We start from the raw sequence: 18,157 nt of genomic DNA, 5'->3' as shown, positions 1-18,157 counted from the left end.
AGTATCAGCCTGTAGAAGTCTGACTGTTTTCTGTTGCTCTTCTGTTCCCTGGTGCCATTTAATTCTGCAATTGTCCCTGCTAGGGGCAGACACGTCTGCACTGGAATTTGTGTTCCCTGGTCATCATCACAAAGATGTAATTTCATCCCTATGTCAGCATTGCCTGACAAGCTGGGGAATGACATGCTTGGGGGACAGAGGACTGCTCCCCATGGTATAGCCAAGGATAAGAGGTCAGGCCCCTGGATTCAGTGCTAGCCCAACTACTTACTTGCTGCAGAGATTGGGTCAGATACTGCCTCACTCTTCGCATCTATAAAGTGAGATGTCTAGCCTCAGCTTCCTCTCGGACTTGTCAGAGGACTGATTCATTTGTGCTTACAAAGCACAGTGAATCTTGCAGATGGAGAAGGCAAAAAGAGGTAGGAAGGCAGTAAATCAGGCGTGCCCAGGAACATTCTCCTAGACATCCTGCAAACTAGCACCAAATGGCTCACATCCATATTATTAAACTCTCTTCACCTCTGAAACAGAGTGACCTCATGCAAAAGCCTATTGGGAATGGTCTTCTGCCTACAGTAACTCCCAAATCATGCCTGGAAATTGTCTGGGACAGTCCTAGTGGGACAACACCAAACCATGCTGGGGGTGTGCGGACACTTAATACTGCTGATGGAGTTTGTATTCTGGAAACGTTTCCTGACATTTAATTTACTAGTAAAGACTTAATTACCAGTGAAGACTTAATGTCTGTTCTATTAAATTACCTTCAAAGTCAGCACTTTCCTGATAAAAATCAGCAAGTGTCCCTAAACTTTCTTGAAAACGTTGATGCCTCAATCATTACCTTTCCATTTCCTCAATGAATGTGGAACAAATTATTAAATAATCAATTTGTTATCACTTAAAGATCATCAGGTGATAAGAAAAAGCCAGCAGAGAGAAAGCCAAGAACAAATCATGTCAAACCAGTTAACTTTCTTTGCCACAGTAACTGGAATAGTGGAGTGAGCAGGTGCAGCAACAAAGGCTGTCCTGGTGTGTAGTAAGGCTTTTTGAAACAATCCTGTATGACATTTGTCACGGGTACACGCTCCAAAACTAGCTATCAGTAGTTTGCCATCACACCAGGGGGACTTAAGGAGATCAGTCCCAGGGGTGCTTGGCCAGATCTATCAACTCAATGACTTAGATGATGAAATAAAGTATGTTTATAAAATACTTGACTGGCCCCAAGTCTGGAAGAGCTTGAAAACTGAAGGCAGGATAGGAAAAAATAATTATCTTGACAAATTGGAGAAACAGCTCACAATCAGCCAGCTAGAATTCCATAAACCCGGTGCAAAATACTGCACTGAGAAGGAGAAAAAATTAAATGCACCAGTAAAGCAATGGGGAACAGCTGGCTAGACCACAGCACTGATGAAACAGATCAAAGAATTACAGGACCATGAACCGAATATGAACCGCCATTGTGAAGGTACTGCATAAAAAGGCAAATTTCATTCTTGGCTGTATTACTAGGGCATGCTGCATATAAGATGAGGTAATTTTTTGCTTTCTCAATACCCCCAAGTTAGAGATGCTCAGTAAGAGAGGCTCAGTGTAGGTTTGGCCTGGAGGCAGCTAACAAACAGTGTAAGAGGTGCAAAATGCATAGGGTTGAAAGAGGATTCAGTCTAGCAGGGAGAAAACAGAATAGGGGATATGATAATGAACTTCCAATATGTAAAGTTGTTATAAGAGAGAGGCTGATTAGTTGTTCCCCATGTCTCCTGAGAATAGGCCAAGACACAACAAGATCCATTAGATTATGAAGAGGAGGGAAACCTTCCCAGCTATCAGTCAATGAGCAGCGTAACAGGTACCGAGGAGGCAGTAGCGTCCCTGGCGCGTGTTAAGGGCATGTAAGGCAAATACTTCCTTGGGTGTCGTCAGTGTATCTGATCCTGCCTGTGGGCACATAGGTGGAGTGACTTCTGAATGTTCCTTTCAGACTGACATTTGTGTCATTTTTAGTTTCAAACATCACTTCATCGCTCATTTTGGCTGCAGGGGTGTGACCCCCAATGCAGTAGGGACAGCCTAATCAGAGACCCTGAGCAGGGTCTCACCAGGCCCTTAGCCAGTCCCGTTACTGGGTATGTTATTTGGTGTTCAGCCGTATGTTATCACATCCTGTCCCTTCCTCTTACAAGCTTTGTGTTAGACCATCCCATTCAAGAGCTTACTAAAAACTATTTCATTCTTTTCTTCTCATCCCTCTGGCAGGAGATGTGTTCCATAATCTGATTGCTCTCACAGTTAGAAACTTCTGATTTCCAGCTTAAATATGCTTGCGGCCAGTCAGCAGCCACTTGTAGTGGTTAGTTAGAGTAGTTCAAATTCATAATGTCTGTGATATTCTAAATTACAGAAGCTGATGTCATTGCACGTGAAAAACTTCCAGCTCTGTTTTTCAGGTTTCAAGAAGGAAAAGATTATAAATTTGCTGAGGAAAAGGAACAGTTTTTCTTTCTTGCGTCAGCACGCAGATGACCTGAATGACATTACAAAGGAAATGAAGATGTAACATAGGAAAGGCTGAAAACAGGGTGCCAGCTGAGGGCAAATCCAGGAGACCCAAGGCCAGGTGACAGGCATAATGAGGTTATCAGCTTGATGGATTCAGGAGGGGCAGAAGGAGCAACATGTGAATTGAAAAGTGCTGCTCGCAATGGTGGGAACGGTAGCTTGCTTGTGAGGGAAGAACCAGTTCCCCTTTTCTGTCTTCCCAAAAGATGTGACAACAAAGGTCACACTCGTCTGGCCGCACAATGGTCCATGTGTGTTTCTCTGTGGAGAAGCGCCTATGTGAGAATTGACAGTCCTCCCCTGAATCAATACTCACCTTTGCAAAGGAGAAAATGCTTTCTGCTGAACTGATGGCTATTCCATCCCATTGCAAACCATAACAGAGGGGTTTCCTTCAAACCTCTATGCATTTTAAGATTGTATTTACACTCACTAAGCAAGTCTTCTGTCTAAGGGGGGAAAAAATAACATTCTCCCACTTCTTCATTTTCTCCCTCCCCCTGGTGCTGTGCTTTCCCAGGGCTGCTGGCTGGGTCCTACTCAGCTTTTTTACTGCCTTCTGAGCTGCTGCTGCTGCTTCTTGGAAAGTAGTTAGCTGTGCCTCACCTTGGAGGTGGGGGTTCTGGCTCCTTTGGGTTCAGCAGCGTAGGCTCTGTACCTTAAAGTACCAGATCGAGGAAGTAGAGAAAAGTACAGCTATCCCTCATTTTCTCCAGAGAGAAAATTAGATTGATGCTGTTACCAACACATACACCTCCCATAATAAAAATGTAGGGTTTTTTTTTTTTGGAAGTGAAACACACTAATTAGGTATTAGTATTATCATTTCTCCTATGACAGGCATCTGCACTCCTGCCATCCTAGCAAAATTTCAGTCAGCAGAGGGTATTTAACCAAAATGAAAATTCAGTCTGCGTGTCTAATAAATGCTGCTGCTGCCTAGCCTTCCATTTTTTGGTCAGCAAATAGCTCTGCTGTTCCTTATCATGTAGCAGTCATGTCCTACCCTGAAGACAGATGCACTTCAGTGGTGTTTCTTTTTTTTTTTTTTTAATACAAGATAGCAGTGTTTCATAAAAAGCTTTCTTGGGTCAGGACAAAAGCCACCATGCATATGTAACACTGTGATTAGCATCTTGCAATGAACTGGCTAGAATGCATAAAGTGCTATCTCCTGGTAGATCAAACAGCTGGCTTTTCCTGCAGCTGCTTTAGCATAAAGCTAGCGTTTGGGAAGGAAGCCCCAAGGACAACCTGAAATTCTCAGTGATCGTAACAGACAGCAAAATAGCAGTCCTGTTGGTGCCTTGCTTTTCTGAGAGATTGCCTTCTGCCTAGGTGAGCCCCAACTCCCCAGCAATACAAGAGCTGGCCTGGAGTGCCCTGAGCAGCACAGGACCTTGAAGCAGGATCGAGCTGGCTCCCCTTGGAGGAAAACCAACCGATCAGTCTAGATTTGCCCTCTGGCAGGCCCAGAAGGCACGCCCTGCCAGACAGCACACTGGTGACCCCTGCCCGAGGGAACAGGCGTCTCTGAGGGGTGGAGAAACGGGACAAGGCAGGTTGAGAGGGCCCGAGAGGTCCCACCTCAGCTTCCCGGCCTGCTGGTCCTTCCCCAACCATCCCTCATCTGCTGGAGCGGGCAGACCTGGCTACGGGCAGCACAAAGCAGCAGACACTGCTCTGGCTGCCATGGGCCACCCTGCCGTACGTCCTCGGCTGTCTTCAAACCAGCCCGAAACGGGCTCACACTGCCAGCGCCGCCACCATCCCCGGGCGGCCTCGCCGAAGGGGGCCGAACTGGAGCGCCCTCACCAAGATGGCGGCCGCCCCACAGCGCAACCCCTCACAAAGATGGCGGCAGTCGTGCGGACGTGGCCGCGCTCGGGCGGTGGCGTAGAGCGGGAGGCTGCGCATGCGCGGCTACGGTCAGGCTGGGGACCATGGGCAGGAGGCGAGAGGGGCTGAGCGTGGCCCGGGAGGTGAGGGGGGGTGGGGGGCGGCGTGGGGCACGGCCGGGCTTGGCAGGGGCGAGGCGAGGTGGCTGACACCGCCACCACCGAAGCAGCGTTTCTTTGGAGAGTGGGGGGTGTCGGGGAGGGTCGGGGCAGTGGGGACTCAGGGATGCCACTCCAGTCAAGCTGTGCTGGTGCCTGGCCGCCATCTTAGTGTGCGATGGCAGCGGAGGAGGCTGAGGTGGGACAGTCTGTGCTGGGCCCTCCTGCAAGCAGAAAGCAGAAAGCCTTTTCCTCTGTCCTAGGCCTTTGACTGAGCGATGGCATTTGATGCCATTGCCTCTGAACCAGTAAGTGCATGAGCCCATGGGGGGGGGGGGGGGTGCTGGGGCAATCTCTTGCCCTTAGCTAGCAAGTCTGTGCACAGCCTGGCCTGTGTGTGTGGTGGTGAGAGTCAGCAGTGTGCTGGGCACAGGCTGCAGCTTTTGAGGAACCCAGTGATAAACCAGCATGTGATGTGCCTGTAAATCACAGCAAGGAGAAGAGGAAAAGACTGGTTTTTAAGAGTATGACTTCCTTCTAAAGCTGCCTTTTTATTGTTGTGCTTGGGTGTTTTGTAATCTCCTGAGTGGCAGGAGGGCTGCTGTTAAGTTTTGTTTAAGCTTTGTATTAACAAACTGAGGCATGTCTCTCTGAAGCAGACTTCATTCTGGCACAGGGTGCTGTCTGGACTGACTTGGAAGAGGCAGTGGAGAGCCTATAGTTCAAGTCTGTGGGTTGTGGATACTTTGGGGACAGCAAAAGCCTGAACCTTCCTAACAAATGGCTGAAATGGGGCAGAACTGCTCCATTGAATCTCACTGGTCACCTCTCTGTCCTGAAGTCTTTCAGATGAGCACAGGCACAACAGAGCAAGATAGCCAGGGTAGAAAGGCCAAGGAAAGGACTCTGGGCTTGTCATAGATGCTTCATCAATCAGTAATGTAAAGGTGAGTGTCCTACTATGTCGTATGAATGGGAGTTCAGTTTGTAGTAGTTTTCTGGTCTGTTTCATCTAGTTTGGCTTTCATTAGAGAAACAGACATTTCTGGGCACTCTAACCCAAATGTAACCACCAAAGGGAGTTCAGAGGGGAGTGTGCTGACTGTCCAAGCTTCTCTTCAGCGAGCCTCGTGGGGAGAGCCGAAATAATAAATTTTTGGTGGTCATTGTTTGAGATGTGATGGACAAGGGGAGTTGAGATGGTAGGATCTACCTTAAAAAAAGAGAGGTGCTAAAAAGGGTGAGCTTGTCAGGGACCTGCTGGTCACAGAATGAAAAGGGACTGATTGTAGCTGCTACAGCAAATTCTTGCAATGTGTTTGGGGACTTGTGATATCTTTAGATTTTTTTTTTTTTAGAAGTTGTCATGATAGTACACTACTTTTAAAAGGGTTGTAGAACTAGTTTTCTTTGGTGCGTTATAGATGGAAACCTCTCAGTGCAAAGATACTACAAAAAAGATAAAATCCTTTCTCCTTACAGTGATGAGAAAGGTATTGAACAGAAGTTAGAGAGGAAGAAAACAAAATCCCTTTAAGTCAGAGGAAGAGAGGGCTGTGTTTCAGGTGTCAGAAATGCGTTACAACCAAGATATTGATTTCATAATTTAAACTTTCATTCGGTTCAGTATTACCTTCTGAGCTATTATGATTGTAAAGAAAACTTTCCAAATGAGTCTTAATATGACATGATGCATGGCTAGCTTTGAAAGGCCTAATCTAGGCAGAGTCATGCTTGTTTAACTGAAGTGATGATGCTAAATGAATGCAATTTTCTATATGGATACTTATCAGATTAGCTTGCACTTACAAATTGCAGGTGTAATTGATATGACCTGGTTTAAACTGATATAAATGTGTCTCCATAATGTGGTGGTGGTTTAAACTCATGCCACTTCTCCTTTCATATAGCTCTGTAGTCCTTAGACAGACAGTCCCATTGACAGTGCTGAGCTGCAGAGAACTTTCCTGATGAAACCAATCAGGAAGATGAAACTGGGAAGACTGGTCCATTTTGTAGCAAAATGGTGAAAATGGAATGATCTTAAGAGAGTGACAAGGATGATCAAAGATGTGGAAGACTTCTATGCAAGAAACAACTAAGCATACCAGGTCCTTTTAAGCTTGAAAACATGATTGCAAGGGGACCCTATATAGGTCTATTTACTCTGTATGCTATTTGTAATTTTAAACAAAGAATGAACATTCACTGTCAATACAAAATTAGGGCTGTCAAATGAAACTAGCAGCCAACAAGCTCAGAACAAACAGGAGGGGTTGGTTCTTCCCATAACCTGTGGCTGTGCTGTGAAACTCCTTGCCAGAGGATGTCGTAGCCCTTAAAAATATACTTGTGGCTCAGGTGACAACTGAGGAAAAAAAAAACAACATGGAAGCAAAAAAGGTGGGCTGTTAAATGCAAAGAGAGCACCCTGTGCTCAGGCAGTGCCTGAGCTGCAAAATGTTGAGTGCGTGCTTGGAGAAAGTATTGTTACGTGTATTACTGCTTCTGACAAGGCAGTGGCTGATCAGTGTCTAAAGAATAGGGGAAAGGCCAACGTAGTCTTTACTCAGTAAAGCTGTTCTTACAGGATTTTTTTGAAAAGCTGTGGGTGGTGCCACATGGTCACAGCTGTGTGCTGTCCTGCAAAGCTGCTGGGCTGAGCTGAGGCAGGGTGGGCTGACTGACTGGGTGGTCTCTGCAAGGCTGAAGGAGGAGGTTGCAGGTAGGATCCAGCCCTTTCTTCTTTACCGACACAGAGGGTTGATTTGCAGGATTTATCTTAGCCTTTGCTGGTGGATCATCCTCTATTGTGTAGTAGCTTGCCTGGTAACTATTTCGAAGGACGCTGTGGGCACAGCATCTGTGAAATGATTAGCCAGCATGCAAAATGATTCAAAGAGCATGGTGAAAATGGAAGTGTGTCCATGAACTGCAAGTTGGCATTTGAATTTAAAAAAAACTTGTCTCTGCTGGACTGATTTTAATAATCCAGCTGAATTTGTGGATGCAGGAACCACTAATTCTTCTGGAAAAGAATGGCTCAAGAGTGCTGGCAGGTGACAAGGCATGAGAAGATGGCTCAGGCAAGGTTTTTTTTTTTCTTTGCCCCCACCTCTTCAGTTGGCTTTGATCTGTTTTATGAGGGTCAGAAGATGAAAACCTCATTACCTAACACTGTTGGATGTTGACGTATGTGTGATGGCTCTTTGCCAGTATCTTAATTAGGGAATTCATAAAAGCGAAGGGTGGATGCCAGTTCTTGAAAAGCGCTTTTAGCCTTTCTGCTGGAAAGAAAGCTTTTATTAATTCATTACAAAATGTATTTAAAGGGATCCAGCTCAACTCTGTAAGCAAAGCTGCTTCTTTTTCTCTTCTCCCTTTGTCTGTGCCTTTATGTGAGCCATTTCGGGCTCCCTGCCCAAGATGGTCCCAACAAATGAGATTTGTAATAAGCATGCAAGTCAGTTTGAATTGAAATCCGCTCCAGGTCTCTTTGGTTTAAAAAGGTCTCCAGATTGTGAGTGAGTGTTGCCAGAATTCAACAGAAATGGCTCAATGCCTTGTCATACCTTGTGGAGCAAGGGAGGCATCTGGTCTTAGATCCCTGTGTGCATCCAAAGCTGCTGGGACTTGATTTTCTGGAGTGGCTCTTGAGCAGAAGGGCAGCTCTGTGTGCCCTGAGCTGCTGCCTGGATGTGAAGGACCTGTTTCATTAAAGATGTTGATGCAAGTGAAGTCCAGTGTCCTTGCCACACGCCACGTGAACCTGAGGAGTTGTCACGTAAGCTTTCTGCGTGCTGCACTTCAGCTCTGTCCTAGAGGATCCCCTTCATGGAAGGGAGAGTCGGGGCAGTAATCTTTGCAATTTATAAGCCACCGTGCTGAGATTGTCACTGAAAAGGTAAGCCAGTGTGAAGTGCAGTGACGGTTCAGCTAATTGAGCTTGGGTCTTTTTTTTCACACAGGCTTCCCATACACCTAGGTGCATATCCCAACTAACCTTCTCGTGTATTAGTTAGTAGGAGGGAAAGCTTTCCATCCACAGCAGCTCAGGTGCGTACCTGTGTCTAGGATTGCTCTCGTGGAGAGCTGCTGCAGGGAACTATGCCAAAGCTCTACAGGTTTTCTTGTGCTACAGCTTTACAAACTATGCCCCCCTGGGAGTTTCCTGAGCAACCCAGATAGTAATCAGTAATTCCCAGGCATTACTCTGATTTCTCCCTGTGCTTATTTTCTATTTCTCTCTTTCCTTTGCCTTACAGTGAAGAGTTACTTGGATGGCTGAGTTGCTGAGAGACTCCTAGCTTGCAGGAACAGATCCCAAATCCCAAGTGAGGCAGTGGCACTGTCATATTAAGATAGCGCTCTGCCCATAGTTTGGGTCAGTGTCTGAGGCTCCTTATGTAAATGAGTCACCTCTGGGAGGCAGATAGTACTGCCCTAATTTACAAGTAGGGAAACTGAGGCACAGTAAATGGAAAACACCTGGGAATCCTCACTCTCATCCTTCCTTACAACCCCTAATGTCCCAGACTAACCCGAAGAAAAGAAATAGTGAGATTCTGGAGGAAAAATATTTTGTTCATTCAGCAATGTGTTCCTCCTTCCTTCCTTTTTTTTTTTTTTTGGATTATTTTCTGTCCCTTGTGCCCCCAGCTCAGCAAAGCTGATGGTGCAGTTCTAGGGCATGTGGTTTATTAGGAAATTATTACTCTCCAGCAGGGGACCCAAGCTTTGGTTTTGATTTAAGAGCAGTAAAACCAGTTGAAACTTTTAAAGTATTATGTGGAATCTGGAGATTTTTAGTCAGCAGAAAGTAAAAGCAGAGTTGGGCAGAATATCCTCTTGTTATGTCTCATGAAATGACGGAAGTATGGGCAGAGAATGTACTAGCGAGAGCAACTGCAAACTGAGCAGTAGGAGCAGTTTTGGAGGAGAGGATAGGAAGTGCAGTGATGTGGGTAATTTAGTGGTGGGGCTGGCAGCTGACTAACCAAAGCTCTCATTAAATTGTATTATTTAACATGTGTTTTAAACATGTTTCCAGAGAAGGCATGATGCATTTTAATAACTTTATTGGCTAAGGAGAAGCCAGGTAACACGTGCTGAAGTACTTCTTCCTCTGTGTGTATGTGAGGGTTTTCAACAGATCAGGGAGCAGAGACACAGTCATTTGCAAGTGATGGGAACTGGTGAGGGAGACAGCCATTCTCAAATTGGACTGGATGGACTGCCCACCTCCACTCTGCTGCACTCTGCTGTTAGATTAACTTGCTGATAAGCGTGGTTGGAGCTGACTTGGGTGAAGCCCTTGGTTGGCCCTGAAGCAGACTGGGGTAATGCATTCCACTGACTGAGCTATAGTGGATGACAATTGTCTTTGCCAGGACCTAATGCATTTTCAGCTAACTTGCTTCAAAAATATCTGTGTCTCTGTCCAGGCAGACACAGGCAGTGCCAAACAAAGAAGCACCGTTCCCTGTGCTCTGGGATGTGCCTTGGTGCTCCCCTTGGGCTTGGGGGAAGCTGTGCAGGTGCCTATGGGGAGCGTGGCATCTCAACAGCCCTGGCAGAGTTGCCTCATGACAGGGGACTTTGAAATTGCTATCTGGTAAGATGCAAAGATTTGAGCCTTGTTACATGTGTCCCCTTCCCCAGCTCTGCTGTGCTCCTTGCAGTGAGACTATTCAGGTGACTGGCTAAACTCCTTTTTGCAGTCTGCTTTGTTCTCCTCTTTATGTGAAGCCTCTTCTCCCATTCTGCTTATTTATAATGCTTGCCTGCCTTTCCTGAGCAGAAGGTGTGAGATTGCTAATGAGCTCAGGCCAGAACTGATCCCCAAAGCAGCAATAATTAGGGATCACTACCTTTGATTTTGTTTCCCATATCACTGTTTATGGGAGCGTTTGTGCTCTGGGCCACCTCTGAGGCTGGTGTCCAGGCAGCTGGTGTCTCATTCCACCTCAGTACTTTACCTGGGACTGTGCTGCCTCTTAGCTTCTGTTTTTTGAAGGCTGCCACCACGAAGGAGCCGTGCTGCCAGCAATCTAGCTGGCCTTGGCCTTGCTTGGAGAATCAGACACAACAGGAGTGTAGTGCTAAGTAGCTACAAAGTGGTCATTGCCTCCTCAGGGCATCAAGGCCGTGGGTTTTTTTCAGGTTAGGATGTTGTGTTTGTATTATCTGATTAGTCCCACTGTTTCCCTCCTGGAAGCAAGCCTGAAAGACAGTTTTCCTAAAGATGTCTACACTCTGGTTGCCAGGCAGAAAAGAGGAATGATTCCCAGGAAAACTGTTGTCTATGGTAGGATTCCTTCCTGGGCAATCCATTTGCACACAAGTAGATCAAACCTCTTGTACTTATCCACAGTTACTCCCCTCTACAGGAAGACATAGCGGGGAGCGGGGGGGGGCAGCTGCTAGGAAACCTGATGAGGAGACACAAGATGATGACCAGTGTTTTTCTGCATGTTGCTGCTAGAACTTGTTGCAGGTGAAAGGCATGCAGGCAGGGTGGAGGTGGTGGCAAATGCTCTCTTGAGCATACTATGCAGACTGCTATTGCTGTTGTAGATTTAGTTGGGTAAAAGAGATAGTAGGGTAGGTATCAGTGTTTCCCCTTTGTCTCCACTTCACCCAAACATATACCTGAGGGTGCTTTGTAGTCATGTCCCATGAACTTCTGCACCTGTTCACAGCACTAAATTAAGACTTTGTCCCTCAGGCTTTGGACAAGGCCAGTCTCTCTCATTTTATCCTCTTTTAATTGCATAAGGATGCCTTAGATTGCATCTTTGCTTGTGGGGCCACATGCAAAGAAACTAGAACAGGCTGAAGCAGGGTCAGATCTGAGCAAAAAGGTGCTGGCCAGCCACACAAGTGGGAGTGTTAGAGCTGGCTTGGCTGTGTCTGGGATTACAATGTCACATTATACCTGGGGTATAATAGAGACTGATCTGGGAGGTGATGGGCTCTCTGTGCTGTGATCTCTACATAGAGCTGGGGCTGTTCCTCTCTTGATTTAGGGAGGAAGGAGGTGGAGTGGCTGAGCTGCCACCCTTCCCATCTGAGTGGGGATGGATCCGTGTTAGCTGGGAGAGGAAGTGACGGTGACTGGTGTGTTTTTCAGATTGATGGACTGGAGGAGAAGCTGGCACGCTGCAGACAGAGCATGGAGGAGGTGGATCTTAAGCTGCGCAGGGAGAAGCTCAGCCCTGAAGGAAGGTATTGGTGACCACCTTCTTTCACAGCTGTGGCTGTGCACTTCAGCTAGCTGTCACCCTGCTGTAGTACTGAGCAATGGCTCTTGAAGGGATGGGGATGTGTGGCTCCTCATGACAAGATTCTTCCCCCAGCTTGGAGCTTACTTGGGGAACTTGCCAGGGTGAGTTCAGTGATACATGGAGAGAGCTTCATCTTATCAACAGCCTCACTCACCAACCTGCACCACAACTAGCCAGGCAGTGCCCAAAACTTGCCAGTTCATTTGCAGAGCTGGCTCCTAGCCTGCTACGAAACAGCTCTGTGATTCTGGCAAAGGTTCACTGCATGCTGCTACTCCAGCCTCTCTGAAGCTGACCGAGTTCAATCAGAGGAGACGTGCAGCTCCTGAGGGCCAAACCAGGCTGGGATGCAACTGCAAAAGAGGCTGAGGAAAACTATCTGTGCTTGGATGTAGGGATGCAGTGACACACTGGCTTTCCTTGGGAAAGGGAAGAGGGACAATCCCCCTGAAATCTGTCACTGGTATGGAAGAGGCAACTCTAGGCTTCTAGAGCTGGGACTCAGGCAAGGACTTTGACCTGCATTTTGTAGGAGACACAGGCAGAACCTGCTATTTCTCTAGAGTGTGACGCAAGAGATCCTAGATCTCCCAGCTGATTCTGCTATCTCTCTGCTTGAGGATATTGTTCCAGTTACCAGCATCCTACTGCTGTGCTCCTAGCAAGAAAGGCTGGGAAGCTCAATCGTAGGCCCAGGGAGCAGTCCTGTTGGTCCTGGTGTCTGCTTTACAGTACTGTCCTACAGAACCCAGTTAGAAATCATCCTAGCAGTGGTGGTATCTCCACACCCTGATACTTACCAACCTCAACCTAACTTCTTTGTTCCTCCTTTCCACTCTCTCTCTCCCCCTCTCCCTGCCTCCTCCTGTCCTTTACTGGGGTTTTATATCCCCATCCATATTTGAGCAGGGTTCTGTCTCCTCCTGTCACTTATCTCTTTAACTCCTCATCTCAACAGTCCTTTCCTAGGCCTACATTCTTCTTATGTTTACTGTCTGTATTCTTTATCTGGTACTTAGGTGGCCAACAACCAAGCCTACAGTTGTGGTAACTTGACAGGATAGAATATATCTGTATGATTTTTCTCTGAAATATAGGCTCTAGAGCAAAGAAGTAGGAATAGATATTCCTGGGGCCTTTTCTGAATTTTATAACTAACTTGGATGGAGATGGAAACAGAAATTCCGTTGCCCTAATCCAGACCATTCAAAAAAACCCTGGAGGAAGGTACCATAGTCAGAATTACTGATTCAGTGAGTAGTAAACAAAGGAGAGCTCTGGTTTCCCATTTTGAAGTTCAGTTGTCATGGTTTCTTCATATCTCATTCGCAAAGCCTCTTCCCTTGACTCTCCTCACAAGGCCAGTTTCTAAGTAAGTGCCAGCTCGGTCATGTTGGTAAATCTGTCTTCTCACTTCCTCCTGGCTGCACTCCACACTGCCTTTCCCCAATTGCCTTTAAGAGCCCTTTCCTCTGCTGCTCTGATGTTGCTCGCTTTCTTGCCATCCCTTACTTAACTAGCTGTACGGATGGATTTGGATCTCTTTCCTCCTACAGGTTCTTGCTCTGCCCCAAGGGGAACAACAAACTCTGTTACACTTAAGCCTTCTCTGTCTGCTCTGAACCAAGAGATAATTGGTTAGTGCATGTTTGTTTATATGCACACAGTCTGAAAGGAATGACCGTGTCCTCACTACCGTAATGGAAACGCTGCTGCTTTCAGGCAATTTGTTTTGCATTTATATTTTAAACTGTATATTAATTAATCATCTTGTGCAGTTTAAGACAAGGGCTGGGTTGGCCTGACTTAATTGTTATTATTCTGAGCCTGTGGTCTAATAACAGGTGGTTTAACTGGTTGTTACTGGGCTTGGATTCAGCATCTCTTCCCTTGCACAGCTGGGGGTTTCTAAACTGTCACCTCTCTGCAGTGAAGGGCAAGGGGCTCGTTCTGTGAGCAGCATCCCCGGCAGTGGGACAGTCTCTCTTCCATCACGTAAGCAAAGAAATAGGCTGTGTTGTGCCTCGCAGGTAATGAACTCCTCTTCTCATTACAGAAAGTCACTGGAGAGAGAGAGAAACTTACTAATGACCAAAGCTGACAACTATGGTAAGAGCTTTATTAAAAATGGCCCCTCTGGGATGGATGGGATCAGTGCTGCAGCTTAGCTTCATCTCCAAGCTCCTGCCACCTCTGCCTTTGAATTTAGGTTCAACCGAAGGGAGCTAGAGTGAGGGAAACCTAGTCAGCATATTATAATAAGAGTCTGGATCCTCTTGCTTGAGCTGTGCTATCATAGGGGAAAAAAAAAAGCATCAGCTAATGAGGTGGGAAAGCTGTTCCTTTCACATACCCCAAATTACCAGTCTTTAGATAATCTTAGCCAACAGAGTGCCTTTTAACATCCCACCCCTCCTTTTAGTTTTTGTGGGGGTTTTTTTTGTTGGTTTTTTTTTCCTTTTTTAATAGAGGCTTGCTAAGCAAGATGGCAAGTGCTATCTGGAGTGTAGCAAAGTATACCTTCCTTGGGGAAGATTCTTACTGCATAAGTTTCTGGGGCCATTCAGCACACAACCATAGGGATTCACACTGATGAGCAACCTGCGATTCTAGAGAGCCAGGGTCTTCCCTTGCTGCAAGTCCTGCTGTAGACAGTTAAAATGGGAGTCCTTCTGAGCTACCACACAGCACTTTCATCCTGCTGGGGATGCTGCTTTGCACGTCTTCCGGCTCCTGGTGTTGATCATTGTGCTAACTGCTTGACAGCGGTCTGAAGCAACGCAAGCACCAGAGCTCAGACAAGGGAAAGCAAGCACAGTTTTCTTTTAGGCCTGGAGAATTGAAAGCTGGGGTAGAGCCAGCAAATTTGTAATTTTAACTCATGTTAAAGGACTGTTTCCAGAAGACTAACAGTTATTGTAAACAGATGCAAAGCTGTTCCCTAAGGGCCTGCTACTAGAGATGGCAGAAGACTGCACATCACTGCCACCCTTTTACCAGCAGTCAGCCATCACTGCTAGCATCAACTGAGGATTCTGACAGGCTGCTCACACAGCAGCAACAGCCTCACCTAATGGTGATGGCTGCTCCTCCTGGAACAGAACAGATGATAGTGCATGTGCACACAGTTTTTTTAGATCACTGCTACAGCCTCTGATTAAATCTCTGTTTACTCCAGCTGACACACTTGAGGCCATGAACTGCAGTCGCTGACAATGGCATTGCTCCATCAGTTTAAGCTGGCACTGCTGTGCTCAGGGTTATGTGACCTCTTGCTTCCACTGTAGCGTTGCAGATTCAAGCAGTTTGCTCTGTGACTGCACAAGAATGCTTGTACTACATGAAGAATGTGGGGCAGAAAGAACAGCTCAAAGCCTCTCTTGATACCAGCACCAGTTTGGGAACCTGCAGCACCAGGGCTTTTTTGCTGGAGGCTGCTGCTGCAGAGGCAGTAACTGGTGTGGTCACTGCAGCTGAATTCAGCAGCAGGAGCAGCCTGGCTTTAGAGACAGTCTGCACCCAGCCTTGCCTGGAAAAACAATTATTGCGGTTTGGGCATGCAGTGTGTAATGCTGTAGGCCTCACTTCTTGCCTATACCATCCAGCGAAGTTTTGTGCAACAGAACAGAAATGGAGAGCAGCAGAACTCCATGCTTTTGGGTAGCCACTTCCTTCCTCTCTCTGCATCTGTGTTTCTTCTTTTGTAAACCAGGGCCAGGAAAAATGTTTCTACAAAGCAGCAGCAGACCCCAAAAGAATGAGTGTCCAAGCTCAGACCTGTTCCACACTTATCCTTCTGAGGCACAAGAGAACCCAGATTCTGCAACATTCAAAACTGGCCACAGTTGTATTTAAGTAAATTTAAGTACTGGGAAAAGGTACAAGGCTGTTCTGTCTAGAAGATAGTAGAAATAGCTCTCTACCCTCTTCTTTCCCTTAGGGAGCTAGCAATTATTCTAATGGCCCATTCTGTCCTTAGGAGGCCCCCAGAACAAGATCACTTGCAAACAGGAACGGGTCTGGCCCTGAAGCAGTCCCAAGCACAGCTACTGAGACTGACAGGATGGGAGTCAGCAAATGAAAGGGTTCCTGCTAGTCTACTTCCTGCTCAGCACATCTTCTAATTGGTAGCTTTGCATACTGATCCCAAAGGTAGCATTGTGCTTTTAGGACAGTTTTAAAAGGAGATGTAGCCACAACACACAGAACATTCACAGGCAGGGCTTTTGTTTGTTTCCCAGAAAAAGAACTGAGTGTGCTTCGTAAGGAAAATCGCAAGAATGCTGCCCTTGCTGTGGCCATGGGGTTGCTGATTGCTCTTATTTACGCCTGCTGGACGATGTGATTGCACTCAAGAATTCTCCCTGCTGACCAAATGACTCTCCTGCAAGGACCTCTTCCTCCTCTCACTACTGTGCCTCCCCCAAGGGTGAGGATCAGCATTTCAAATTGCTGTTCTCGTTTATCCTCTCCAGGCCTCGTTGTAGGGAAGCTTTTTCTCTGAGAATTGGGGGCAACAGGAGACAAACCAGAAATCACAGTACACTTGCGGTTAGCAGTAAGGTCAAGCAGAGCTCGAGGTGGTACTGTCTTAACTCAAATGCAGTCAAGACCATCCAGCCTGATGCAGGAAGGCAATACATTCTCCCTTTTGAAGAGGGCCTCTGTGGTTGCAGACGAGTGCTCTCTGCCCAGCCCAGTCAGAATACATGCCACCTTCTTGGTGACAGCCGTAAGCCAAAGGGACACAGAGCTCTTTGAATCAAAGGGTAACATGGGTATTGTGACCTAAAGACTCACCTGTTCCCAGAGCTGAGCTAAACAAAGATGTTTCCTCTTCCACACTGACTTACAGGACCAAAGGAATCCTACCCCCACAAAAACAGACAGGAGGTAGGTATTGCTTTCTGCAAGCAGGTAGCATCCAACTTGAGATTTGAGCTTTGAGAAGATCTACCTACCTCTCCAGTGCATCAGAGCTTGGTAGCCGTTTTGTGCCTCTGAGAATCAACACTCACAGAAGAGATTTTCTTACCAACTCCCAGGGATGGAAGTGCCTCTGCAGGGCTTTCAATAAAGTAATTTGACCTTGTAACTTCCTGATTTTTGTTTTTCCACCTCATGTTTTGTAACATGCCCCTCAGCCCCTGCTTTATTCTCATCCGACGCTCCCCGCTGGCACGCATTGCACCACCGTAAGCCTAGACTGGGTTTGTGCTTGGCATCCCTGGTCAGCGAGGTCTCACCGGGTTATTGGTCTGCTGTGGCCTGGAATCTACTTGAAAAGCAGCCTGGCATGCTGCAGAGGAGTGCTGGAGACTGTCCCCTGCAGTTCCCTTATTCTGATGCAGGGACATACACTAGGTAGCCATCAGCATGCTGTAACTTGCAAGGAAAGCCTTTAAAAGGGGACTGCCTTGAAAATTTAACTGTGCAAGGCATTTTCTCTGTCTCCACGCTGACACACATTGCTGGCCAGAATTTTGTGGGAAGCAAAGTAAACAAGCACTGTTGTGAACTAAAGGGGCTGTATTGGTTAATAGAGACAATGAAAGCAGAGAAGTCAACACAAAATGATACACAGCCTAGTAACAATACATTGTGCAATTAATGTACATAAACATTCCCTTCAGCAAGACCTTCCTTACCCCCCTTCCCAACATAATCCCTCCCTATTTACCGTGCAGCAGGGAAGCAAGTAGCATGGTGGCTCATGCTTGCCTTCTTGAAGGGGGAATTCACAATCAAAGTTCAGTGCATCAAAAATAAAATTAAAAATAAAAGCAAATTAAAATCAGGAGGAGCTGGAGGCAACTAGGTGAACAGAAAGTATCTGTTTATAAAAGCTAGCCTGCAGGCTAACCAGGGTTTTTTTGCACCCTCAGAGGCCTACACTCACCCTAGTGTACTTCCTAGTCACCCTTCTGTCCGCCAGCCTGCAGGAGACCAAAGCCCTGAGTGGAGGACACAACACTTAGCAAAGGAGCCTGGCAAAAGGAACAGCATGCTTTGCTGGCATTGGAACAGCCTCAAGGCAGTCCAAAGCAGCACCAGAACTCAAATTACTGGTTGGTTTAAAAAGCCAACTGCACACAGGCCTGCAAACCACACAGTTGGGAGGTTCTTTATTGCCCACAGGGAGAGACAACTCCTCATTCCTCATGGAAGTGCCTTTGCCAAAATACTGGCAGTGACAGGCCTCTTGTTCTTTGCAGGGCGGGGAGGAAGGGCCACCATTTCTTTCATACATGTTTTACCAGTGCTTTACTGAGAGCAGAGGGGGTCTACAGGTCAGCAAGA

At 46.7% G+C, this 18,157-nt stretch overlaps 1 protein-coding gene across 3 annotated transcripts; it reads left to right on the top strand.

The window, feature by feature from the left end:
• Window positions 1-4,429: 4,429 nt before the first annotated feature.
• CCDC167 (coiled-coil domain containing 167) lies at window positions 4,430-16,952 on the top strand. Of its 3 annotated transcripts, XR_012834650.1 has the most exons (5): window positions 4,430-4,556; window positions 11,704-11,798; window positions 13,914-13,966; window positions 16,099-16,286; window positions 16,713-16,842. XR_012834650.1 is itself a non-coding variant. In XM_075748999.1 (4 exons), exons 1-4 carry the CDS (start codon window positions 4,518-4,520, stop codon window positions 16,802-16,804), a joined length of 279 nt encoding a protein of 92 aa, XP_075605114.1. In that variant the 5' UTR covers window positions 4,430-4,517; the 3' UTR covers window positions 16,805-16,952. The 3 variants fall into 3 exon arrangements, 2 of the variants coding, with proteins under 2 accessions (XP_075605114.1, XP_075605113.1); XM_075748999.1 differs by lacking the exon at window positions 16,099-16,286 and having other exon boundaries at window positions 16,713-16,952; XM_075748998.1 differs by having other exon boundaries at window positions 16,099-16,952.
• The last annotated feature ends 1,205 nt before the right edge of the window (window positions 16,953-18,157 follow it).

Source organism: Balearica regulorum, chromosome 3 (assembly GCF_011004875.1).
Source record: "Balearica regulorum gibbericeps isolate bBalReg1 chromosome 3, bBalReg1.pri, whole genome shotgun sequence".
Lineage (NCBI taxonomy): Eukaryota > Metazoa > Chordata > Aves > Gruiformes > Gruidae > Balearica > Balearica regulorum.
Note: the sequence above shows the minus strand (reverse complement) of the source record. Positions and strands in the feature narration are given on the sequence as shown.